At 56.1% G+C, this 25,627-nt stretch overlaps 2 protein-coding genes across 5 annotated transcripts; both read right to left on the reverse strand.

The window, feature by feature from the left end:
- Positions 1-211: 211 nt before the first annotated feature.
- Positions 212-9,893, reverse strand: Fes (FES proto-oncogene, tyrosine kinase). 3 transcript variants are annotated; one of them, XM_036192933.1, is made up of 19 exons: positions 9,747-9,893; positions 9,004-9,225; positions 8,712-8,885; positions 6,756-6,852; positions 6,379-6,562; positions 5,779-5,916; positions 5,580-5,699; positions 5,328-5,450; positions 5,003-5,189; positions 4,797-4,880; positions 4,083-4,292; positions 3,641-3,763; positions 3,287-3,340; positions 2,693-2,811; positions 2,154-2,248; positions 1,945-2,068; positions 1,290-1,447; positions 1,058-1,180; positions 212-674 (listed from the first exon to the last, which is right to left on the reverse strand). In XM_036192933.1, the coding sequence occupies exons 2-19, from the start codon at positions 9,214-9,216 to the stop codon at positions 433-435; spliced, it is 2,568 nt and encodes an 855-aa protein (XP_036048826.1). In that variant the 5' UTR covers positions 9,217-9,225; positions 9,747-9,893; the 3' UTR covers positions 212-432. The 3 variants fall into 3 exon arrangements, with proteins under 3 accessions (XP_036048826.1, XP_036048911.1, XP_036049001.1); XM_036193018.1 differs by having other exon boundaries at positions 441-784; XM_036193108.1 differs by having other exon boundaries at positions 585-763.
- Positions 9,894-11,991: 2,098 nt separating this feature from the next.
- On the reverse strand, positions 11,992-24,763 carry Furin (furin, paired basic amino acid cleaving enzyme). Of its 2 annotated transcripts, none has more exons than XM_036195308.1 (16): positions 24,500-24,763; positions 20,359-20,691; positions 19,907-20,005; positions 19,712-19,807; positions 19,133-19,261; positions 18,945-19,021; positions 18,135-18,223; positions 17,480-17,652; positions 15,518-15,730; positions 15,028-15,128; positions 14,819-14,922; positions 14,618-14,735; positions 14,330-14,509; positions 13,872-13,996; positions 13,667-13,777; positions 11,992-13,462 (listed from the first exon to the last, which is right to left on the reverse strand). In XM_036195308.1, the coding sequence occupies exons 2-16, from the start codon at positions 20,530-20,532 to the stop codon at positions 12,864-12,866; spliced, it is 2,388 nt and encodes a 795-aa protein (XP_036051201.1). In that variant the 5' UTR covers positions 20,533-20,691; positions 24,500-24,763; the 3' UTR covers positions 11,992-12,863. The 2 variants fall into 2 exon arrangements, with proteins under 2 accessions (XP_036051201.1, XP_036051207.1); XM_036195314.1 differs by lacking the exon at positions 24,500-24,763 and adding an exon at positions 23,767-24,403.
- Between the last annotated feature and the right edge of the window lie 864 nt (positions 24,764-25,627).

Genomic DNA, 25,627 nt, shown 5'->3' on the forward strand with positions numbered 1-25,627 from the left:
ACTTTTTTTTTTTTTTTTTTTTTGGTTTTTCGAGACAGGGTTTCTCTGTGTAGCTTTGCGCCTTTCCTGGAACTCACTCTGTAGACCAGGCTGGCCTCGAACTCACAGAGATCCACCTGCCTCTGCCTCCTGAGTGCTGGGATTAAAGGCATGCGCCACCACAGCCCGGCTCAACCTACTTTTTATCTCCATAGGATCTGAGAGGGCAGAAAAAGCAACTGTCTTTACAATCAGCATCTGGGAAGCTCTGAGAAAGCTGTGATCCTTTTCTAGAGAACAGCGCCACCACCTGGCCAAAGCGTGTATATCATCCTGAGCTTCCAATCGTGTCAGCTCTACGCCGTGTGGACTCTCTGTCACTGACACCATAAGGACCCTGCCAATCTTCTCCAGAACTGGCTCCTGGCCTTCAGAGGAGCACACATGCCAAGATTACCTGATGGGCACAACTGGTTTTATTTTTCTGCCTAGGAGAGGAAACTGGGCAGGAAGAGGGACAGAGAGCCTCCCTGGGGCTGCACCCTGCCAGCAGCCCTGTTGGCACCCAGGTCTTGGAGCTGTCCAACAATGACCGGGAGCTGCTGAGGAGGTATACTCTTGCCTGGACAGGCCACTGGCTTCAGCTAGGGGCCTTCCGGACCTCACCGATGCCGCTTGCGGATGCTCTGTAGCTCCTGGAAGATGGTGCTGAAGCTAGGCCTCTGCCCAGGCTCATAGGCCCAGCACTGCTCCATAAGCCTGAAGACTGCATCAGGGCACAGCTCTGGGCAAGGCAGACGACCCCCTATGAGGACAGGTGCAATGCAGCAAGTATAAGAAGGGACCAGATTGCTTTAGAGTCATTGCTCTTAGGGAACCAGTCTTGTCTAGGACCCCCAAGACAGAGGCCTACGTTCTAATCTCTAACCCACCACACATAAACAGGCCTGCCACCTGTGGCAGCTACAGTCTGTTCTTATTCTGCCCCAGTAGGGGGTCTGAGGAGGAAGCATTTGGCTGGAGCATCTCAGCAAGGAGCTTGGCCCTGAGGCACTACCATATATATATGTGGCCTTACCCTTTTCCACAAACTCCCGTGTCTGTTGATTTGTGAGGTTAGGATAGGGTGAGGCCCCTAGGCTGAAGGTCTCCCACAGCAAAATGCCGAAGCTCCACACATCACTCTCTGAGGAGTAGCGGCCTGCAAAGGAGGCAAAGCAGCATGGGGAGACTGTCCACATCCAGGGACCTGGAGTCCACCCACGCCCAGCCTTCAGCCTTGCAGTCCAGGATGGGTGAGAATCGGGTACCATAGTTAAGGGCCTCAGGGGCAGTCCACTTAACGGGGACTTGTCTGAGGCCCCCTGAGGCTGCATAGATTCCGTCAGCTTCTTCTCGGGACATCCCAAAGTCACTGATCTTCAGGACGTTCTTCTCTGTCACCAGGCAGTTCCGAGCAGCCAGATCCCTGGGGGAAGCAGGGAAGAAGTTGGTCTCCTTCAGCCAATGTTTGCCCAGCTGGGTCAAACACTCTAGGCAGTGAACAACAGCTGCTCCTCGGGGGTTTAGGAGGTGGCTCAGTAAAGCGCCCGCTGTGCAAACATAGGCCCTGAGTTCAGATCCCCAGCTCTCACAGAAAAAGTTGGCAATGCCTGTCTGTTATCCCCACTGGGGCGTTAGAAAGAAGTGAATCTCTGAAGCTCACTGGCTTGCCAGATTCACCAAATCCATGAGCTCCGGATTCAGTGCGGCACTCTGTCTCCAAAAATAAAGTGGTAAAAATTAAGACACCTAACACTGATCTCTGGCCTCCACACCCATGGGCACACATGTAGCATATGCACCTGCGCGCACACACAGACACAGCATAACTCTCAAACACAAGGCACTAGAGACCAATTCAGCCTGGGAGCTGATGCCTGGTGGCCACCATGCCACCATCTGCAGGGCTCGCAGCCCACTTACCGGTGGATGCAGCACTTGCTTTCCAAGTACTCCATGCCGGCAGCTGCGTCCCCAACCATCTGCAGCAGAGTCTTGACCCGCAAGCGGGCTCCCTCTGTCCGCAGGAAGGTGAGAAAGTCGCCCCCTGGAGGTGAGGGTAGCCTTGAGTCTGGTGGGAGACACCGGGCAAGCTGAGCCCTCACCCTGGAGACCAGACCTCCTCCACTCACCTTGCACCAGCTCCATGACAATGTAGATGGGCTGTTTCTGGGTGCAGACCCCGATGAGACGCACAATGTTGGGATGGCTGTACTGTTTCAGGATCCTGTGGGACACTGCTGCTTAGGCTGTGTGTGATCTGTGCTCACAGCCTTCTGCACCTGCCCCTAACTTTCCCCCCCCCACCTCAAGAAAAGCATGGCTTTGAATGCCAGCAGCCCTGGGCATGTGACTGCAGGGGGATCCTGGTCAGTACCTCTTTGCATTATGAGTGCTACTTGAGAGAACTTGGAGGATTAAATGCCAGGCTATGCACAGAGAAACCCTCTCATACAAGGAAACTTTAGTCATGCTAATTTTTTTTAAAGATTTATTATGTATACAGTGTTCTGCCTATATGCCACAAGAGGGCACCAGATCAAATTATAGATGGTCTTGAGACACCATGTGGGTACTGGGAATTGAACTCAGGACCTCTGGAAGAGCAGCCAATGCTCTTAACCTCTGAGCCATCTCTCCAGCCCCTAATTATGCTTATTTTATCACCCACCTCGCTTCTTGAAGAAACTTGGCCTTGAGGTCAGGTGGGAGTGTCTCTCGACAAGACTTCACAGCCACCGGGGTGTTGTCTGCTCGAAGGCGCCCACTAAACACTTCTCCGAAGTTCCCCTGAAACCATCCTGGGCTCATAAGGGGACAACCTATCTTGTCCCCACTGTTCATGCCGACTTGTCACCCTAGCTCTCTAGGAACTCTCCCCCTAGCAGGGACACAAAAGTTACCTGTGCCAACTTCTCTGAGAAGTGACATGGGAAATCCAGAAATCACTTTTCTTAGGGTTGGAAAAGCATTCTGATTGGGAAGTGATGGGTGTTTTACATTAACAGGGGTGCTTGGTGAGAAGCCCTGGAGTGGGCAAGAGCTGGGGATGGGGTGCTGGCTTCTGGGGGCCTAGTTGTTCACTATTTTCTGAGGAAGGAACCAGGGTCCAGGCTGGAGTCCCACTGAGTCAAGAAGACCCTCTAGGACTCTGGAGGTGAAGCCCAAGGGGGGACTTGATGAGGGGTCTGGAAGAAGCTGGTGAGGAGGTAACAGGTAGATCCCAGATGGCTGGAGAATCCCAGGGTGGCGGGGCTACACCTACCCTTCCAATCTGCTCGCCCAACACCAGGTCCTCATGCCTCAGCACCCACTTGTCCTGAGAAGAGAAGCTGGGAGTTGGCCAACAGGGTGGGCCCCGTGAAGGCCTGGATAGCTCTGCTGCTGCTACATCTGTCTCACACTGGTTGATAGGGTTGGTCATATCAGGACACACTCAGATAATTTGGGGATCGGGCCTATATATATGGCCTGCGGGTGGGAAGATGCCCCAAACTGAGGCTGACCACCTGGTGGGGTAATGCTCACTTCACGCTCTGAGTGTAGACTGGGTGGGAGTTGGGGCTGACCTGTGAGGTCCAAACCAGATATGGGCCAGGCTGGCCACAGGCTCACTCACCTTGGGCACTGCCCTGTACAGGACAGCTCCGCTCCTCTTTGTAAGGGGCTGCTGGGAGGACAGCAGGTGGTCGATGAGCAAAGGGATGCTGGGAAAGCCATCTCCTTCCAGCCGGTACAAGTTCTATGAGGCAGGGGTGGGGGTGGGGGAGACATGAGGTCAGCAGCTTCCTTTGGTAAGGAGGCCTGAGCCCTGGGAGAGGACAGGAAGGGCACAGGAGGGACAGGGACTCTCTAGGACACACAGTAGAGGCAGTGGAGTGGGGTACATGGCACCCTGCTATCTTCCTTCTCTGTGGCTCCCTCTGACTGGGTTAGAGAAGAGGCACCTAAGACAGCGGTACTCCTTACTCACTCAAAGTTGTCTAGGTCCTTTCCCTGGAGAGGGGGAGGGGAAGGAGGGGGAGGGACCAGAAGGCTCAGGGTCCCAGCCCCACACTCACGTCTGAGGATTGGATGATGAAGTGCCGGGGCTGGCCATCCCACAGCACGGACAGCACGTACTCCTGCTTGCCCTGGCTCTCCCGAACCAGGAAGTCCCCGGAATGTGTTAGCAGCTCAGCCACCTCTGCCCGTGGGACGGCGCCATGGTACCACAGCTGCTCATAGAGGGGCTTCTGCACCTCGGGGACAAGCTGCAGTGGCGGAGGGATCTAGAAGGAGCATGCAGGGGTCCCTGGGCTGGCTCACAGCGGAGAACACGGGGCTAGGGAGGGGCTCTCTGTCTCATACACTCTCATCCTTACAGCTATCTGTGCGACACCAGCGAGGCCTGGTTCAAGCTCACTCTGAGCACAACTGGGATGGGAAGCCCAGGCCAACAGACCCCAACCACGTTAGTTACTTCTCTCCTTCACACTGTAGGCCTCCCCGTCCACTCCCAGAGCGATGGAGTAGCCAACGCTGCAGGGCCCTGCAGCTTACAAGGGTGGCCAGGAGAGGACATGGGGACTGTCAGGGCTCGGAGGGATCTGCAGCCTGGAACCCCAAGGAAGAAAAGGATGCTCCCCTGCCCCCACCCCCTGCCCCATGGAAGCAGTTTTTGGGCAGGTCCTTCCATTTAGGGCGTGGGAAGTCTGAGGAGCACGTCTGAGACTCCTCCTAGCCTGGCCTAACTCGATGGGCAGAGGCGGAGGCCCAGCCTTCGTACTACTCACAGAGAACTTGGGGCGGAAGATTCCAGAGAAGTGACTTTTAAGGATCTCCAGGGTGGGTGTCCTTCCCCCCTCTCGCTCCTGCTCCTGAGGCCAGGGACAGACGTCAGCGGGTGGCCAGGCTTAGGGAGGGGGAGGGTAAAAATGAGGAGCACAGCCCCTGCAGGTAGGCTGGCAAGGGAGAGCGCGCTGCTGGCTGGGCGTCTCACCGCGGAGGAGGTGGAGTGGCGGTCATCCTGGAGGAGCGGAACAGCCGGGGGCTCGCCGGTGCCGAGCTGCTCCATCTTCCTCTGCAGCAGCTCCTGCTGGGCCTGGAGCTTGTCTTGGCTGCATAGCGCTACCTGTAACCCCTGTATTGCCTCTTGTAGCACCTGCCTCTTGCCCAGAAGCTGCACCCTGCAGGCAGGAGTAGGGGAGAGGAGAGCAGAGAGAAACTCAGTCTGAAGTCCGTCTCTCCGTCCGTCCGTCCGTCGTCCCCCCTCCCCCGCACAGTGGAGGGGAGCCCGGAGGCTGCTGCAGGTGGGGCCTGCTCACCGCTCCCGGGGGTGGGTGTTCTGCTCCTCGTTTCTCAGCTGGCTCTGCAGCTGACTGACCATCTCCTGCCGGCTCAGCACCTCTCTGGTGGCCGCAGCCAGTTCATCTGTCACAGAGGTCAGCCTGCACCCAAGCACAGGAGAGTGAAAGCTGTGCACCCCACCCCATCGCTGCCACATGCACCCCAACAAAGCCAACTTAGCCTGGCCACCTAGCTAAGGGTTCCCTGCCCACATCCAAACTCCCACACACGTGTGCTGCACGCTCTCCAAAGTCAGTTCATTCAGCTGCAGCTCTCCAGGTTCCAGCTGTTCACCCTCTTCAAGAAGTGACTCATCGAAAGTGACACATGGTGGGACATCAGGGCTGGACCTGTGGGTGGACAGGGCCCTTCAGCGACTGGGTCAGAAGTCCTGGAGCCCAGGAGGTTCGGGGATAAGTGCTGGCTTACCCGTACTGTCGAAGGAAGCCTAGGTATTCAAACTCGGGCTGGATACGCTCAGCAGCCGCAGCCAACTCCCGGTGAATGGATGCCACATCGTCCTGCACCAGACTGCTGATCTCCAGGTATTCCTGCAGGATGTCCTTCCTGCATCCCCACCCCATAGAACCATCGAGTCAGAGGGCCCCAGGCTGGGCAAGGAGGGCAACTCAGCCTAGGGCACGGGTTCCGCAGCAATGCTAGGTTGGACGACACCACCCCACCCCAACCCGGCAACTCCCCACCACCACCACACACCACACACACCTCTGCTCATTTGCAAGTGAAATGACCTTAGGCAAATCATTTAAGGCCTCCTTGACCTTCTGATTCCTGGTAAGATTATAGGCATAAGGCAGCGGAAACACCGCTCCACTGAGATTCTGTGGGCAGTGCCTGGCCCCCAGGAAGTACTCGGGAACTAGGTCCCCAATAAATACATAAGGCACTGATGGGCTGCTGACCCCAAGTCTGTATCTCTGGGCCTAGTACCCCCCTGCCCCGCCTCCTCCCTCTCGCCAGTTCTTATGTTTTACTGTTGGTTAGGATAGAATGGGACTGTGGGCTTACAGGATGCCTGCCATCTCCTCATGCAAGTCCTGCAGTGACTGCAGCAGGCCAGGCAGCATGAATTGGTGGTAGTGCTGATGGTGCAGCTGGGCCGCCCTCACACCCAGGACGTAGCGGTTGTGGTGGGCAAAGAGCTTCCATAGGCTGCGCACATACTTGTCTTTGGCCTTGTCTCGATCCTTGTCTGTAAGAGGTATGTGTGTTGGGGGGAGGGGTAACACATGCACACACACACACACACACACACACACACACACACACACACGCTCAGCAGTTGGTATTCCAGAGGCCCAAACAGCCACCCCACCCCCCTGGGCATCAGCAGATAGGTCTACTGGTCTGGGTTTTCGCCCTGCCAGGAAGGAAAGCCCCCAAACCTTTGCTGGCTTCCTGGTACTTGCGCCTGGCCTGGGCACTATCGCGAACCAGGGTCCGGTACTGGCTCTTTAGCTTTTCAATGTCCTGGTTGTGGGTCTGGAAGAAAAGGCAGGTCGGTGTGGGAGGCAGATCCTCGAGTCTTGGGAGGCCTAGCTGAGGTAAAGCCTTGGAAGGGTTCTGCTATCCAGGCTGTCAGGTTGACCAAACTCATCCTTCTGGAGGAGTCTGGAGACTTCTGGGGAAGCTGGCCCTTTAGGTCAGGGTCAGAGGAGCTGAGTTATAGACATGCTGCTGAAGGGACCAGGGAGGAATTTGGGACAGGCTCCAACTACCTGGTGGCAGGTGGAGTTGGCCTCGGGTCTGTGTATTCCCATGACTCCACAATCAAAAGTGGCGTCCCCAGGCTTGGCGTCCTGTTGTGTTGTTATTGTATTGAAGTTCTTTTCCTTTTCCTGATTTTTTGTTTTTTTTGAGGTAGGGTCTCACTTTAGTCCAGGTTTGCCCAGAACTCACTCTGTAGCCCAGGCTGGCCTCAAACTTGCGGCAGTCCTCTCTCTGGAATGCTGGGATTAAAGACGTGAACCACTGCACTATACTTCGTACCCAATTATTGTTACCTTAAAGATGTGTTTCATTTTATTTATGTGTGTAGGTGTGCAGGAAGGCCCACCCACCAAAGCCAGAAGGGGCCGTTAGATTCCTGGGACTAAAGCGGTAAGTGTTTGTGAGCTTGGTTGATGGAGGTGCTAGGATCCGAACTCTGATCCTCTGAGAGAGCAGTAAGCACTTCTAACCACTAAGCTATCTCTGCAGCTCTTGAGAGCTATGCTTAGGTGTGTGTATGTATGTGTGACGATGTACATGTGCTATAACGCACATGTAGAAGTCAGGGGATAACTTGTAAAGGTTGGTTCTCTCCTTAACCCTGAGGATTCCAGGCACCAAACTCAGGCTGATGGGCTTAGCAGCAAGTGCCTTCACATGCTGAGCCATCTCACTCACCCTTAGCTGTTTGTTTGTTTGTTTGTTTTTGTTTTTTAGACAGCGTCCTGCTCTATAGCCCAGGATAATCCGCAATCTTCTTGCCTCTGTTGCCTGAATGCAAGGGTTACAGACCACTCACTACACCTGGCTTGTGCAACTCTGTAACTTCCAACATTTGTATTTTGCATAGGGTCTTGCACAGCATGTTCTTGGTAACAGGAACACTAGGTGGCGGCCACAGACTGGAGTTCTCATCCCAATTTTCTTGCTTGGGTGCTGGGACATAGTGTGCAAGCTTCATTTTGCTTATAGGAACCTCAATTTCTCCATCTGTAACTGATTAAATTCCTAGGCTTGACCAGTCTTAAAGGGCCAGCTAGTAAATATTTGGGGTATGTAGGTCATAGAGTCTCTGCAGAGAGCGAGTGAGCATGGCTATGTTCCCACCAATGGGCAGACCCTTGAAGTGGAATGGAGTTAGAAAGGAAGGTGGGCCACAAGGGGGCGCTGTGGGTCCACGGTAAGACCTAGCTCTGGGGCGATGAAAGGGGTGTGGTACCGGGAGGCTGAGCCGTGAATGGGAGACAAAGCCGCTGCACGTACCCCCCAGCCCATAGGGGAAGAGCGGCTGGAGTTCAGACCTAGGCAGGACTCTGCCTCCGGGGCCCGGAGAGGAGCTCCTCTAAGCCAAAGGCCACCCTAAGTCCCTCACCCCCGAGCTGCACTGATTGGAGCGACTCTGAGGCAAGGGCTAGCCTTATCCCTTCTGGACACTCTGCTCAGGCACAGACAATGAAGGCATCGACAGGCCCTGCAGCAGGTTAGCCTAGGCTGGGGGAGAGAAAGAGGAAGCTTGGGCAGGGCCAGGCCGGCCATCCGGGAGTCAGGCCTGTGGTCAGTGACTTCTGCTTCTCTAGGCATTCTTGTGCAACTCCTGGTTGTGACAGAGTCCTCCTCGTGGACACACCTACCTTGGTGAGCTCCTGCTGCAGCTGCTGCCACTGCTCATTGTAAGTTTTTCTCAGGTGCTGCCGCTCCCGGATCAGCACACTCAGCTTGCTCAAGGGCCCTGAGTTCAGATCTTCGGCATGTTGCCGCAGCACCCGGCTCAAGTTCTCCGTCTGGCTTGTTATCTCTGCCCAGGACTATGACACATTGGGGAAGCAGGAAGAACGTGACAACGGCCCTCAAGCCTGAACTCGCCCCATCTCCAACCCCACCTCTGAGGGTTTGGGGAGAAGATGGGGGTGAGTGGAAGCTCACCTGGCTGACATGGCTGTCGGGGCCGCTGCTCCAGCTCTGGCCTCCGCTGTCCTGCAGAGACATGTGGTGCAGCAGTCCTGCATACTCCCGGTCACTCTTGACCCTCTGGGCCATCCACTTCCTCATGCCCTCCAGTAATCGAAGCTCAGCTTCCTGCATTTGCTGCACTGCCCCGTGACCCTGGGGGCTGCACAGCTCTGAAGAGAAGCCCATAATGGTGTCCTGGGGACAGAGACAGGGGCATTTAGTGGAGACCAAGCAGAAGCTGGAGGGAGACGGAGGGTCAGAAAAAAGAGGCCAAGGGCTGGTAAGGTCAAAGAGGGTTACAGACAGGACATGGGTGGGGTCCTGCCCAGCAGAAAACCCAGTAGGTACAGACAGCAGCCTGGGCTGGGGACGGCCCTTGCTGCTTCCTGTGTGCCAGGCCAGGTCCCGGAGCCAGTGGTCCCTTTTCCAGGAACCAGACTGGAGATCCGTGCTAGGGTCCATCAACCACACTATTCCCGGATGTTTCCGGATCCTGCACCAGGGTCCTCAACTCTGCTAAGTTTGCCGCACTGCAGGGTCAGGGAGCCACTGAAGGAATCCTGACCCTGGGCTCTCCTGCCCTTCCCAAGCTCCTAGCCCCACCCCGACAGGTTCCAGGCTCCCAGAACATCTGCCTGGCCCCTTTCCGGTGCCCACCCACTGCCACCCCTTGCCCATGCCCTACGTAACCTCCTGGACCTTGAAGGTGGAGTTACCTTTCGTGGGCAGCTGCTCCGGGGGCAGGCGGCAGTGGACCAACTCAGGCCCAGAACCCAGGCAGCCCAGTTCCTGATTACACCGCCCGCTTCCTCGCTTCCTCCTCTGAGGTGGTTTCAGTTGCCCCAGGCCCCGGGGCGGGTCCACTACAGGGAAGGGGCGGGCTGGAGCTCCCAGGCCCCCCTGCTCCCCACTCCGCATGCCCTGGGCTACAGCCTACAGGGGCAGCTCAACCACGGAAACGGAAGGGAGGAGGAGGCCGGCAAAGAATGGTCATGCTTGTGCACCAGGCACTCCCAAGGGCCCTGCGAGGACGTTCCGTGAACACCGGGAAAGAACCCAAAATGTGGGAGTGCACTGGAGGTGAGGCCCCAGGCAAGGAGTTGGGCCCAGTGGCACCCAGGGTGCGCAGAGTCTGGGGACAAATATGAATCCTGCCAGAATGCTGAGGTGTCAGGGGGACACAGGAGAGGAAGGAAGCCTAGTCCAGTCCCTTGTCTGGATTCCCTAATCGCAGCTCAGGCGCCAGCCTCTATTTGAATATAAAATTTCCAAATGAATACCCTCAGCAGAGGCCTGCTTCTCACGCTCGGGTTCTAGCAGCCCCATTTTATCTCCGTACCCAGGTAGGGCTTTCAGTCATAATAGAAGCCTGGGCCAGCACAGGGTAGGAACGATGAGAAATGTGCATGTTCCCAAGGGGGACTCAGGGGCCCCCAACTATGCAGTTCTAGTGTGCTTTGCTCTTTCTCTCTCTGCCCCTCCCCGCCTCTTAAGTCTCTCTCTCTCTATAGTTCTGGCTGTCCAGGAACTGGGTATGTAGACCAGGCTAGCTTCAAACTCAGATCTGCCTGCCTCTGCCTCCCAAGCTGTGATTAAAGGTGAGTGCCACCACGCCCAGCTCTATTTCTGTGACAAACACCATAACTAAAAGCAACTTGGGGAGCATCGGGTTTAGCTGACTTATGGACTAGAGTCCACTATTAAGGGAAGCCAGTAACCATAGGAGAACACTGCCTCCTGGCTTGCTCAGCTTGCTTTCATATATACCCCAGGACCCTTGGCCAGGGGTAGCCACCTCCCAGTGTCCTGGGCCTTTCCACAATCGGTCATTATTAAGGAAATGCTCCACAGACTTGTCCAGAGGCCAATCTGATGGAGGCAATTTCTTAACTGAAGCTTCTCTTCCTGGATACTAGCTTGTGTCAAGATGACACCCCCCTCCCACCACACCACACACACACACACACACACACACACACACACACACACACACATACACACCAAGTACACAAATCCTCTTGGTTCATTCAGGCTCCCTGGAGACCTCAGCTCTGTAGCTGGTGGCCAGGTCTCACTTCACTTGCCCTACCCTCTAGGCTCATCTCTAGCTGCTGAATTCTTAGCCTGGAAGCTGGTGCACCTGCTTAGCATGGGAGGCCCCCAGCCCCCTTGGAGACATTTAAGCCTTCTAACTTAGGCAGGTCTGCAGTCAAGACATCGCTGAGCCAAACTGGCCCCAGTTCCCACCCCCAAGGCCCAGTTGAACACAGTAAAGGGTTCTGGGAAGGGCAAGAGCAGTACACCAGAGACCAAGCTTGGTTTGCATAGTCTGCACGTTTAATCACTTTAAAACCTCTAACATTATCTTGTGTCCGTTAAATAGAACCAGCAACGCCAGGCCTGTTTAAATTACAAGGAAAAAAAAATCACTGTGCACCAACCCAGTATCTTACAAAACCAGCCGGGATGGCCACGAGGGGTGGGCAGGAGAAGGGGCACCCCTGGGCAGGTCGGCTGGGTACCAGGAAGGGCTAGGGAAAATAAAAAGGGGGTCCCGGGTGGGAGGGGACTGATTGTCCTAATGGAGGGGTGCAAAAGGCACATCAGAAGAGGGGGCTTGGGGGGCATCGTAGGCAATGCTTTCTCCACCAGGGCACAGTGCTGGGAAGGTGCTGCCACCTGCCCACACCTGGCACTGGAGAGTCAGCGGCCCATAAGCCCTTGGCACAACCCCATTTGAAACACAGATGTCAGTCCACCTGTCCTACCATGACCCCCTTTCCTAGAGCCCACCTGGCCAGCCTGCCTCTTCAGGACATGGGGCGTAGTTATTCCCTACTCCTCAGCAATATGCTGCAGCCCCCTATACCTCAGGGCTGGGCAGCCATGGAAAGGGCAGGGTGGGCATGGGTGTGAGGAGGTGAATGGTCCAGCTGCTACCCCCATTAAAAATACAAAAAAAAAAAAAAAAAAAAAAATCAGCATCTAAAGTGAAATAATCACAAAGTGAAAATATATCCTCAAACAGCTCCTGAGATCCCCACAGGGGAAAGCAGCATCGGGTGGGAGGCGGGAGGAGCCGGCTGGGCCACCGTCCCCTCCCACCACCCACCCAGGGGCTCCGGTACTGGGAGTGCCAACAGCCCAGGCAGCCCCGGGCTCAGAAAACAGGGCCCTGGCAGGGGGCAGGGTGCCATAGAGAGGATGGTCAGGACACCAGCTTAAGGCCCCCAGAGCTTTAGCTTGGCCCGTGCCAGCCTAGCGCAGCCTGGCTACCGGCTGGAGTGGAGGCCTGGAGTGCAGAGGCAGGCTGAGAGCATGGAAGTATGGGCGTGCGTGCTGGAGAGTGCCTGCTTTGGTCCCTTCCCACAACTGCAGCTTCTGCGGAGGCTCATCCAGGAGCCAGAGAGGGTCAGGGGATGCAAAAGCCCTTGTGGAGGTGGCCGCCTTCTTCAGGTACCTCCGGGCCAGCCTCCTTGTTGCCTGGATGGGGACCATTATTGCTTTCTGAGGGGCAGGAAAGGGGCAGGGCTGCAGCCTGGTCAAGGGCCCAGAGAAAGGCCGCCCCTCTTCACTCCGCAGGAACTCCAGCTGGGCCTTGGAAGCTGCCCTAAATATTTTACTCCTTTCTCCACGTGGAGGGGTGTAAGGGGTGAGGCTCTGGGGGCCCCACCTCAGGCAAACAGGTAGGCCCAAGGATGGGGTAGGAAGCAGTGTCTGCTCCTCTTGCCTCCCAACTAGGGTCCAAACCCAGTCCCAAGATAAAAAAATACTTTGGTGACTTAAAAAGTGCCCAAGGAAGGGATGGATTTGGTGGGTGGGCAGTGGGCTCGTCAAAGGGCGCTCTGGTCTTTGATAAAGGCGGTCCTCTCGCCCCGGCCCTCATCCTCTTCGGAGTCAGATGGGCACTCCTCCTGCCAGGCTTCGGGGGGCAGCCCCTTGTAGGAAACGAGGCCACGGTCCATGGTGTACACCTTCACTCCCCGGAAGCTGAAGCCAGAGCGCAGCTGCAAGACCAGGAAGACAGTGCCAAAGACCAGCACTATGAAAACGCAGCTGAGGCCGGCCACCACCTCAGGCAGGTGAGAGGGCAGCAGCCCAGTCTGCAGCCGGGGCTCCACCTCCACCTCGGGGTGGAGTGCAGGAGGCGGCGGCGGCTGCTGAGGTCGAGATTCTCGGCTGCTCTGGCTTTGCCTGGAGCAGGTCTGCTCCACTGGGTCCAGGGAGGCATGGCTGGGGCAGCTGAGGCAGTCTGTGGGAGCTGGGCCCTGGCAGGTGGTACAAGAGGCGTGACAGGGGGTGCAGATGCTGGCGCGGATGGTCTCCACATCGTTCTCGGTGCTGTAGTGTGTATCAAGGACTTGGGGAGTGAAGCCTGGTGGGCAGTGCTGGACACAGCTTTTCTGGTGCAGTGAGAAGCCTTCCTCGCACACTGCCGGCACAAGAGAGGAGGGGGTGAGCAGTAGGCAAGTGGACTGTGGCCTCTCAGCCACTGACCAAGGTCCATGGTGGCTCTAGAGACCTACAGTCCCTAGAAGCCTTTCCCTTTGGCTGCCTTAAGGTCACTGCCCCTGACTCCACCATTCCAATCCCATTGCCCCCAACTTTCCCAGCCTCGACCACAGCCACTACTGACCCACGCAGGCCTGGCTGGATGCCAGGGTTTTGCAGCCGCTGCTTTCCGGGGGTGTAGAGAGCTCCTCAGAGGCTGTGCCGTAGAGTACGAGAGTGAACTTGGTCAGCGTCCCTATTCCAGAGTTGACAAGAGAGGTCAAGGGTAAGGGTGTGAGCGCCATGTCAACACCCTAGAGCCCACCAGCTCCCCCCTCACTCTCCAATACCATAGTTGTTGGCCTCGCTGGTATTCTCAATCTCTAGGACCCATTCGCCAGAGGGGTCCTCATCCCAGGAATGAGTTGTCATGAAAGCCCAGTCATTAAACCCATCAGCGGAGTAGTCATGGGGTCTGGAGGAAGAGAGTTCCATGTAGCCATCTGAGGTCTAGAGGGGACACCTAGCCCATGACATATGGGACATATGCCGTTCTCCCCATGTGGCAACCTCATAGACTGGAAATGCTTTTCAGGAAGGCTGTTTCCCAGATGTTCTTAACCAGGGGACTATTTCGCAAGGGGACACACACAACTGGCATGATAAATGGGTCGAAGGCAAGGATTCCTGTGATGAGGTAGTCCCAAAGGGCATGGCTCTCCCTCCCCAAGCGTTACTGACGTTAGCTAGTCTTGGAGATAATGACAGAATGATCTAGGAAATAGAGAGCAAGGGAGCATGGGGGCACCTGGCAGCCAGTAAGGTGGAGCGGGTGCCCAAGGGGCTGATAAGGTGGATGGCCAGGTCACCACGGCGATTGTAAGACAAGGTGAGCCGAGCCTGAGCATGTTCCAGCCGGGTGATGTGGTTGGGCTCGCCGAGGCACGCTGTCACAGACTTGCGCACCTCTAGTCGCTTGCCAATGTCCCTGTGCAGAAAGCACCACGTGAGTCAGCAGGCCAGTAGAGACCAGCGGGCACCCCAGAAACTCGCAGGCCCCATTTGCTCCCTCCCCCCATCAGGGTCCAGTCTTTACTTGGGCTCCACTAGGATGTCAATGATGCACTTCCGCTGGGGGGCCACTGTTGTCCAGTTCTGGGCCAGGGCCACCATGGCACCTGCATCCAACAGCCCGTAGCCATATGAATGACTCACTGTGGAGGCAGGGAAGGGTCAAACGGGAGGCAGGAGAGCCCCCATCCTACCTGAGCCTAAACCTCTGGTCAGCATGCCCTACCTTTCCGGCCCACACCGTTGGTGGCCCAGTCGTTAGCACTGAGGTGGGCTGGCTTTGAGGTCTGGACCACCAGATGCTGCATGTCTCGCCAGGTGAGGTTTTTACTGCAAAGGAGGAAAGGCTGGGGTCAGGCTTCTTCGAACATGGCTGCAGAAAACAGCTTCTTTGCAGGAGTGCAGCTGGGGACAGGCGGCTGCTAGCACACTTACTTGGCCTCCAGGGCGAGAGCGATGATACCAGCCGCCAATGGGGCAGAAGCCGAGGTGCCGGTGTGCGACTCTGTGCATTTCTGCCTCAAGTCCGTTGTCACCTGCCAGGGACAATGTGGGAGACCGTGATGGATGTGGGGTGCCTGTCCTCTGTCTACAGGCCCTGGTGACCCCCATGGCATGGTGAATTAGTCAGGACACCTGGGTCGCAGCTTCTACCTTGCTAACATGCACAGCCCCTTCTAGGGCCAAGCTTCTCAAGGACTAAGGTCGATCAATTAGGCATGTTTGCAGGGAGACTCTACTTCTCAGGGCTTCAGAGATGGCTTTGCAGCCCTCAAGAGTCTAGGAGGAACCCCCAGCTCACAGTACACATTCTATAATGCTCTTATCCGGCCATGCAGGGATGGGAGCAGATGAGGTCTAACGGGGCCTGAGCAGAGAGCAAGAAGCCTCCCTTCCCAGCCCCCAGCCCCAGGTAAAGACTCACGATCTGCTTCTCGTTCTGGTTGCCACTGCTGTAGGTGGTGGCCAGCGTGGAGGAGCAGGCCTCACTGTACCAGGGCACATTGCCGAACTGTGTGGCACTGCTGATGGACAGTGTGTAGATGCTGTTGGTGTAGCCGTCACAATTACAGCTGTCATGTTCCCGGCCCCCATTCCCTGAGGCCCAGACAAAGATGGAGCCCAGCCCTCCGCGACCCTGTGAACAAAGTGGGCTGAGGTTACTCATGATGCGGCACGAGTTTGGGGGACAGAGTATGGAGGTACAGTAGAAAGATGCTATAGCAGCCTGGGAAGGTGGGAGCCTCCATCCCTGGGGACTCTGAGCTCACTTCTTAGATCCCCCAAAGGTCCTTGTAGATCAGTAGGTGTGCATACTTAGGTCTGTGCGTGAGATCAAACAGACTAGGTTTACCACCAAAATGCTTTGAGTGGTGATCCCCACAGGATGGGGTAATGGATGGATGGTTCTTGTTCCTTGTTTGTTTTCTCTCTCTTAAACTAAAAACATTACTCTATGTGTACGGTCATGCATGCCATGGCTACCATGTGGTGGGGGGGGACAACTGTGTGGAGTGGGCTCTCCTTCCATTTCTGTGGGTCCCGGGGCTTGAACGCGGCCATCAATCTCTACTGGCCAAGCCACCTCTCTCAGACCCTGTCACTCATGAGCTGTGGTGCTGAGATCAAACCCATGTCTCAGGCTGGGATGTAGCTCCATGGCAGAGGACCTGCTGAACACATGTAATGCCTAGGTTCAATATCACACTGAAAATCTTTGCCCCAAGTTAAAAAAAAAAAAAAAGGAAAGAAAAGACAAAGACATCCGAGCTAGGGAAAGAGCTCAGCAGTTAAGGCACTTGGTGCTCTCGCAGAAGACCCGGGCTTCATCCTCACCACTCATGTGGTGGCTCACAACCACCATAATCCCAGTTCCAGGGAATCCAGCAGGCATGTGGTGCACACAGATGCAAACCATTAAAATATTTATACACATAACATAAAAATAAACAAAATAAAAAAAGGATCTTATTAAAAGGTACATTGTCAGTCTCCAACTCCTTAATGTTTTAATAACATTTAGTTAAAAAAATTTTTTTTAATGTACATTGGTGTTTTATCTGCATAAATATCTGTGCCAGGGTGCTAGATCTCCTGGAACTGGAGTTACAAACAGTTGTGAGCCACCATGAGAGTGCTGGGAATTGAACCCTGGTACTCTGGAAGAGTAGCCAGTGCTCTTACCAACATGCGGAGCCATCTCTCCAGCCCATAAAATTTATTTTTATTGTTTAAAATTTTACCTTTATTTGTATGAGTGTTTTACCTCTATGTATATACATGTACTACATGTGTGTCTGGTGCCCTCAGAGGCCAGAAGAGGGCATCAGATCCCTGGAACCGGAGTCACAGTCAGTTGTGAACCACCACGTGGGCTCTCCGCAGAGCAGCCAGTGTTCTTAGAGACTGGGACAGCTCTCCAGCCTCTGTCTCGGTTCATTTGACTTCTTGGGTCACTATTAAAATTAAATACAAGAGCCAGGCATGGTGGTGCACACCTGAAATCCCAACAGGCAAGAATCTGAAGCAATAGATGCAGGAGTTCGAGGCTAGCTTGGGTTACATGGTTACAAGGCACGTTCTGGGCCAGTCTCAAAAACAAGGGCCAATAAGCACACACCTTCAATCCCAGTACTGCAGAGGCAGGTGGATCTCTGTGAGTTCAAGGCCAGCCTGGTCTACAGAGTGAGTTCTAGGACAGCCAAGGCTGTTACACAGTGAAACCCTCTCTTGGAAAACCAAAAGAGGAAAGAAAAGAAAAGGAAAGGAAGAAAGAAAAAAGATACAAAACAGACTATCTAAAATAGAAAAATAAGGAAGAGAGCAAACGGAGAAGGCACAGTTAGCCAGCCTGATTTCCAGGGCTGGCACCGGACCCCCACTTCACCTGGCTAACTCCCCGAAAGAAGGCCTCCTCAGCAAGACGGGCTGGCCCATCCACGGTCTTGCCATCGTCCTCAGGGCCCCAGCTGGCGCTGTAGATGTGGATGTGGTTGGGGTTCAAGCCCAGCGAACGAGCCTCTACTGCGTCAGTCACCTCGCCGTCCAACATGCGCACCCCTGGCCGCAGAGTGGGTAGGAAAAGGGGTGCTGCATGGGTCCAGCTGCCAGGGGCACCCGTAGGCACAGGCCCAGCCTGAACCCCAGGGAGGAGCAAGAGAGAGGAGAGGCCAATGCTGGGAAACCCAAAGCCCCCACCTACCGTCTATCATTGCCTTTCACAAACAGACGAAAGAAAGGGAAGGAGGGTCTGACCTTCTCCCCAAGACTACACATTCTTCACTACAAAGAGCCTTGGGCCTCGGAGGAGCAAGGGAGCAGGCTGTGTTATGATAAGAGGTGACCTCGGTTAAGAGGTCCCCACCCATCTACCATGCCGCCAGCACCGGGATTCCAGCTTTCCCATTTGCTTAGCTTAGGACCTCCCATAGACTAGCATGCTGCCAAAAGAGCCATCGTGGAAGGTGGCAGGTGGGCAGAGAAAACTTCCAAGAAACCCCCCCCCCCTTCAGTGTGGACCCAGGGCCAAGGCTCATACCCACCTCCAATCCTGGCGTTGTAAGCCACCCCCACACCACAGACACCGTTGTTGGCTACCGCGGCCACTTCACCTGCACACCGAGTGCCGTGCCTGCCAGGGTCAAGAGTGCAGCATTAGCGGGTGGACAGGGCGCAGCAGACACAGCTGGAGGAGTGCGAGACCAGAAAGGGCCACGGGCCACATCCATCACCCATGTGCACACTTCCTGTGGGGCCTGCAGTTCTGTTTGCTCTAATCAAAACATCCCTTGGATCCGGGTGTGGTGGATCTCTGAGTCTGAGGCCAGCCTGGTCTACAGCATGAGTTCCATGACACTCAGGACACTACATATGGAAACTATGTCTCAAAAGACCAAAACCAAAGCACCCTTGGGGAACCAGGACTATAAACAAAACTCAGTTGTGGGCTTTTTGTTAGTTTGTTTTTTTAGAGACAAGGTTTGTCTCTGTAGCCCTGGCTGTCCTGGAATTTGCTCTGTAGCCCAGGCTGGCCTGGAATTCACAGAGATCTGCCTACCTCTGCCTCCCCAGTGCTGGGATTAAAGGCATGTGTCACCACCGCCTGTCTTGTTGTTTGAGATAAGGTCTCATTATGCAGCATGGTTGGCCTTGAACTCACAATGTAGACCAGGCCTCAAATTCATGGAGATCTGCTAATATCTCCCTCCCAAGTGCTGGTTAGATTAAAGGAATATGCCACCATGCCCAGAAGACTTCAGTTTTTAGGTGGGACATGTGACATGAGACTCACCCTTGTGTCCTTAACGGACAAGAGGAAGAGGCTCAGAGTCCAGGAGCTTAACGTTCCTCACCTGTTGTCGTTCATCTGTGTATACCGAGGCTGTGGGTCAGGGTCCTGGTCATTGACATCAAAACTGGCTCCAGGATCCTGTAAGAACACAGCCGTCATCAGGAGCTGCCTAACCACAGTGAGATGATCACACAACAGTCCCTAGAGGCCTCTCCCCAGGTATCACTAGCACCCGCCTCCATTCCTCACATAATTGCCTGCCAAGTCAGGATGGTTCTTCTCAATTCCGTCATCCAGGATGGAGACCACAATGCCGTGACCTGTGAAGCCCTGGGCCCAAGCTTCCTTCACATTGAGGTCTCGCTGAGTGACACCAGACTGCAGAGACAAGCAGCCCATCAACGGAGAACCCACTGCACCCCCAAGCCTCCATCTCCACCCATCCCAGCTCTTGAAGTGCAACTACTGGTTTCCACTGGGAATATAGATTCTGGGAAGGCAGGATGGGCTAGAGCAGTGGTTCTCAACCTGTGGGTCATGACCTCCCCAACCCCCCCAAAACCCTCTATCTCCAAAAATGTTTACATTACGATTCATAACAGTAGCAAAATTACAGTTATGAAGTAGCAATGGAAATAATTTTATGTTGGGGGTCAGCACAACGTAAGGAGCTGTATTAAAGGGTCGTAGTATCAGAAAGGTTGGGAACCACTGAATTAAAGGCGGAAAGGAGAGAGGAAGGACCAGAAGCCTCAGAGTGAGGCTCATCCACTCGCAGCACCTCACAGTGGAGGGAAGAGGACCAGAGCCCCGGCGGCGGTGGCATACCAGGTACCACTGCTGGGGGAACTTGGGGTCTGTGGGCTCCTGGTACACATCCCTCTTGGTCCTTCGCTTCGCTACCTGCTGTTCCAGCCACTTTACCTAGGAATGACACAGACGGGGCACGTGTGTATGGGGCACGCGGTGTTGGGGGCTCAGAGCAGAAGGAGTGGTAGCCAGAAGGGCCAGGCCCATACTTACTTGGGGCTCCCTCTGTAGCCGGCTGTGCCACAGGCGGTGAGGCGACAGGGACCGCTTTGTCACTGCTCTGTGCCGGAAGTGGTAATAGTCACCGAAGATCTGCAATAAAGCAGTGAGACGGAGATGATGGGCCTTCCATCTGCCAGGCCCTGGAGGAGGCGGAGAAGGGGGCGGACAAGGCTGCTGGGGAGGCTCACAAAGTGGTGGGGGGCATCTGTTCTCTGCTTAAGACCCATGAGAACATGCAGGGGGTAGAGAGAGGCACCTTTATTGACATGAAAGTCCACCAACAGGACAATGCCTGCAGATCCCAGCCCAGCCACCCAGAACCTGCCTCTGGCCCAGACGCCCTGGAAGACAGACTGCTTTGCGGTGCCAAAGCCCCCGCCCTCCCCTCCCCACCACGGGGCAATGTCCTGAAGTCACACCAAGAGGCCAGGTAAGCAACCTACCAGGCCCAGGTTGTGGAAGCCATGCTTCTGGGCCACGCTGTCAGCCACAGCCTGGCCTCCAGAGATGTGCACAGCCCAAGTGTTGGTGAAGACCTGGCCACGAGCATCAGCTGCTAGCAGGACCAAGGCTCCTGCTGCTGCTACCATCCATAGCAACCAGGGCCTCAGCTCCATGGGGGGGCAGATGACTGGGACCCCGGAGCGCCCGTCTCCCTGGCCTGGTCACAGGGCCTTGGCTGCCACGTGCCTGCTCACTGCCGGGGGCCCGAAGCTGACTGGCGGGGGCATGGGGCCGAGATGGGCAGGGCTGGGGGGGCAGGATGAGGGCCGGCTCTGAGGGAGCAAGAGGAAGAAAGGAGGAAGAGTCAGTCCGTTCTCATCATACACTAATACTGTCCTTCCTGTCTTCAAGGCTTAGTCAGGGCCTAAGAGGAGTCTCAGGGGAGGTGGGTAAAACAAACACCTGAGGGAGGGGCTGAGAAGATGGCTCAGTAAGACAGTTCTACTGCCCAAACGGGAGGACCTGAGTTTGGAGTCCCAGGACCCACATAAAAAGGTAGACTTGGCAGCCTGCACCTCTAACTCCAGCACTGGGGGCAGGGCAGAGACACAAGAACCCCTGGGGCTTGCTAACTGGCCAAACCCCAAATTCACAAGCTGCAGGCTTGGGAAGGGACCCTATCATAAAACAAAACAAAAACCAAACCAAACCAAACAACAACCCCAAAGCCAGAAACAGTGGTCAGGGCTGGAGAGATGGCGGCTCAGTGGTTAAGAGCACACACAGCTCCACAGCTCCTGTGGAGGAGCAGCATTCTGGTCCTAGCATCTGTACTGTACGGTTCATAACTGCTTATAACTCCAGCCCTAAGGGATACAACCCCCCAAGCCTCACCAGACACACACACACACACACACACACACACACACACACACACACACACACTCTCTCTCTCTCCCCCCCCCCCCCCACAAACCCCTATGCTGTCTCTGGAAGAATCCAGCCCCTGCCCCTAAAGGTCAGCCAAACAGGCACATGGACCCCCCCCCCCCTTCACAAGCCTTTCTCCATTAAGAATACAAGCAGGGCTTGAGTCATTCAAAACAAAAAACAAACACTAACCAAAGAAAGACAGATACATTAGAAAATGGCATGTACTCGATTCCACTTTGTTTTCTTAAGACTATACATGTATATTTATACATAACCAAAACAAAAGGACACACACTAAAATGTTAACAATGGCTCGTTGGAGATGGTGAGAATTATGAGTAGCAACTGTTACTTTTTTTCTTTGTGTGTTCTCATAATACCTAGGTATATTTTATAAAAGAATAATGTAGCTCTTAAAAAAATCAAGAGGGTCTACCCAGCTCACTAGGGTATCCTGGTTCAGCAGAACCGGTTAGCTGTCGGGAGTTGTTTGAAAAGACTCTCAGTCCCTGTGAGGAAAAGAGTGGGTGACTTAGGTTGGGAGGGAGGCTGGGAAACCACGCTCTGAGCACAGGGGATTCCTGGGGCTTCACCCCTCCCCAGGACTGAGATGACAGCCATCTTTAGAGGCAGGCCCCAGAGCTGCGCCCTCCCTCCCGTGTTCCAGACCCACCACCTTGCGTAATCTGAGCCGGGCAGCCAGGGCAAATGCTGACCTGCTGAGCCACGAGCACCAAGGTGAGGCTGATCAATAGTCCTGAGCGGTGTTTTTCTTCCTTCAGCAAACAGCAGGCAGCTAAGACCTCTCTACCAGGGGCCACATAACTGTCCCCATAAAGGGCCTCTGATTAGCTACAAGCCAAGCTCCTGGGGTAGGTGGAAGCTAGGAGAGGTTCCGGAGGCTGCAGGGGTACCCTGTCTCTGTGGCAAGCTTCTGTGTCTGCCCAAAGATCCTAATGCCCCAGCCATTCCCCTGCCCCAGCCCCAGAGGCGGCTATTCAGCTAGACGGTAAAATGAAGGTGCACACTGCCCGGGAGCTGAGCAGATGTGTTTGCCGCTGGAAACTCCTTGATTCTCCAGGAGCTACAACAAGGCCTCCCTAACTGCTGCGTCTCACTCTCCTGGCTGAGGGGACTCCACACACAATTCCTGGAGTATTTTCAGTTTACACCAAAATAACCGGACAGCTGATGGCAAGAGACATCCACAGTGCAGAATCCATGCCCGAAGGGCAGAGTCCAAAGGGCTCCAAAGACATGCCTGGGAGTTACAGCTCCATGTCCTCTTGGGAGGTAAAGCCACTGTGTATATGACTGATCGGGTGCTCTGCTGCTAAGGAGTGAGGGAACTCCAAGCCCCCATTTAAGAAGATGAGGGGCTTAGAGACAAAGTCCTATGGAAACGGGGCCTGTTCTCTTGCCACATCTAAAACCTTTTGAGTGTAAACATCAGGCAGACTCCCTACCCAGAGTTGTAGGATCTGCCTACAGAATCCAAATTATGGCTGGGTCTAGGCCAGGTTCCGGCAAACTGTAGATGGAGCCACAACTGCCTGGTGTTAAAGGTGATTAACCAACTATTTAATTACCTTGCACTCCAAGAGCAAGCAATCCAGCTTCAAGCACAACAGGACCCCACCCCCCCCCCCAAGAAAAGTGATCTGTCTCCCTCCACCAAGTGTCCTCACCTATGGCAAGAGTAGGATATGCATTCCAGACATCAGACAGCCCTGCCTCATCATCTGACACAGAGGGAGGCCCACTCCCCCAACACACACACACACACACACACACACACACACACACACACACACCACCAATAGCTGAGAACAATGAATGAACTGCTGCTCCCCACCCCCATCCCAGACTCTGACTCACCCTCTGAGTCCTAGTTGTCTCAAACCAGGAGGCTGGATATATTTCTAGCCTCTCTGGGTCAGTCTTGCCCAGCACTCAGCTCTGGGCCTGGCTACAGACTGAGCTACAGTGCTGTTCCCAGCTGTTTTCCTGGGCAAAGTCTTTTTCTCCCTCCCTAGAACCTGCCAACAGAGACAACCACCCAGTATCAGAACTTCCCCTACCACCAGGTGTGGCTGCTGTTTCCTGGGACCTGGAGACCTGGCTGAGACAGCCACAGAGCAAGTCACTGAAGACTTCAGGGAACCCCAATCAAGGCTCTCTTTCCAGCAGAGGACCCAAGGCCCGGTCTGTTCCAGGCATACAGACACTCCTGAAATTCTAACTCCCAGCTCAACTACCGTTCCCTGTGGGATCTTACACAAGTCATTTCCTCTTTCTGGGCCTCAGTTTCCTTGGTGGTTAAAAACTACCAAGGCAGCGGTTTTCAAACTTTTTTTTTTTTTTTTAAATCAACGAATCCTCTTTTTAAAAATGTAAATTTCAGATAGAAGCCCGAGACAGGAAACAAACACACACGGAATCTGCTTGACCACTCTCCTCTGCTGTGTCCACACCTGGCCAGCAGCCACAGGCCCTCACTGGGCCACATCACCTGCGTTGCCTTGGTACTTCCCAAGTCAGAGAGAATCCCAGCGCTCCAGAGAGATGAAAGTCGGCTTCCCCCGGGCGCAAGGACCAGGGGCGGTGGGAAAGTAGGCACTGACCAGACTGGTGTCTGCCGTCAGACCTGTCTGGCAAGCAGGCCGCCCCTCGATCAGCCCGGCCACCCGACGGGGGCAGCAGGGGCCTCGGCCAGGCCTCGGCAGGAGGCAACCCAGGTCTCCCCAAGCCGGCCTGCGCGCGCCCGCGGATCCCGCCCCCGACTGCTCCGGCCGCACAGGTGTGCGGGGCGGCCGGGGACCCCGCGTCCGAGCAGAAGCTCGTCCCGTGGGGGCACAGGCCCGAGCCGCCGGGGCCCCGGAGGACGGCGGGCAGGCGTGAGCACCCAGCGCCCGCGGAATGCTCTGCCCAGCCCGCCCCAGCAGGGGCCCCGCCGGCGTTTCCTGAGGTCAGAGGGCTCGCCCCGGCCCCAGCGGAAAAGTACCGGCGCGGGCCCAAGCCCCGCGCTCAGGTGGGCTGCTCTGCTCCCGTCCTCCCGCCGCGGCGGCCGGGAACCCGCGGCCAGAGCCCGGCGGCCGGCGAGGCCCGGGGCTGCGCCGCCCGGTTCCACGCTCCCCCGCCCGCTCCGGGCCCGGCTCCCCGGCGCGCCGCCTTCCCGGCCCCGGGCCGCGCGCCCTCGCCGCTTACCCTGGGGAGCCAGGCGGGGAAACTTTTCCGGCCGAGCGCCGCGGCTGCTCGGGCACCCCTCGGCCGAGCGCAGAGCCCGGCGGCGGGGGCCTGGCTCGGGCGGTCCCCGCGCCCGGCAGCGGCGTCACGGCGCGCAGGCGGGGAGGCGCGGCGGCGCGGCCTCGGCCCGGCCGGCGACCAGGGCAAGGCTCGGCCTGGGCTCGGGCGCGGGCGGGGGCAGCGGCCCGGCCGCGGCGGCGCGGCTTGTTTACTCGGGCCGCTGTCACGGCGGCGGCGGCGGCGGCCCCGGCTCCTCCTCCTCCTCCTCCTCCTCCTCCTCCGCGCCGCGCCCCCCCCCCTCGCGGCGCCACCTCCGCGCTCCGCGGCCGCAGCCGGCCCGGCCCGCTCGCCGCCGGTGGCGGGCGGGCGTTCCGAGCGCTCCACGCGGCGGGCCCCGCGGCCTTCGGGCGCCCTGGCTACGGCTGCCGGCGGGGCGGGTAGAAGCGCGGTCCCTGCGCGCCACCCCCAGGCCCCTCCGTCTGCGCCGGGCTCGGCTCTCGGCCTCGCCAACTCCCAGGCAGGCGGTCTCCGAGACCCAGACTGCGAGCGGGATGGCGAGGGAAGGGCCGGGAGTCGTGAGGAGCCCAGGCTGGCCCTGCCTTCCCCGCGGGCCCGGCTCCAGAGCCCCGAGTTTGGGGATAGTCCCGGGGAGCGCCCTGGGATGGCGGACCTGGGGCAACTCGACTCCCAGGTCGGACCTCACAGCGGCAGAGCAGTCCTCGCGCCTCCTGCGAGAGGAGTCACAGTTTTATTTGCTTCCGTAAAGACAGGTGGATAAACAGAAATAGCCCACCTCCTTTTATGTTTGGTCTCTCTTTTTTTTTTTTTCCTTTCTTCCTGCAACAACAGAGAGCCAGGCACCGGGCCAATCAGTTCACATTATCGTCTCCTTATGTACAGTCTTTAATCCACATAATCCGTCCAGGCTGATTTATTAATCCCACTTTACAGATAAGGAAACTGAGGCACGCAAAGTTTAAATAATTTTCCTTAAGTCACACAACTTAGCAGGCCTCAGATTTGGCAGCGCTTTACTCCAAGCTACTTACAATATACCAGCCAGAGCCCTTCCCTCCCTGGGTTCCTGCC

Source organism: Onychomys torridus, chromosome 1 (genome assembly GCF_903995425.1).
Source record: "Onychomys torridus chromosome 1, mOncTor1.1, whole genome shotgun sequence".
Taxonomy (NCBI): Eukaryota; Metazoa; Chordata; class Mammalia; order Rodentia; family Cricetidae; genus Onychomys; species Onychomys torridus.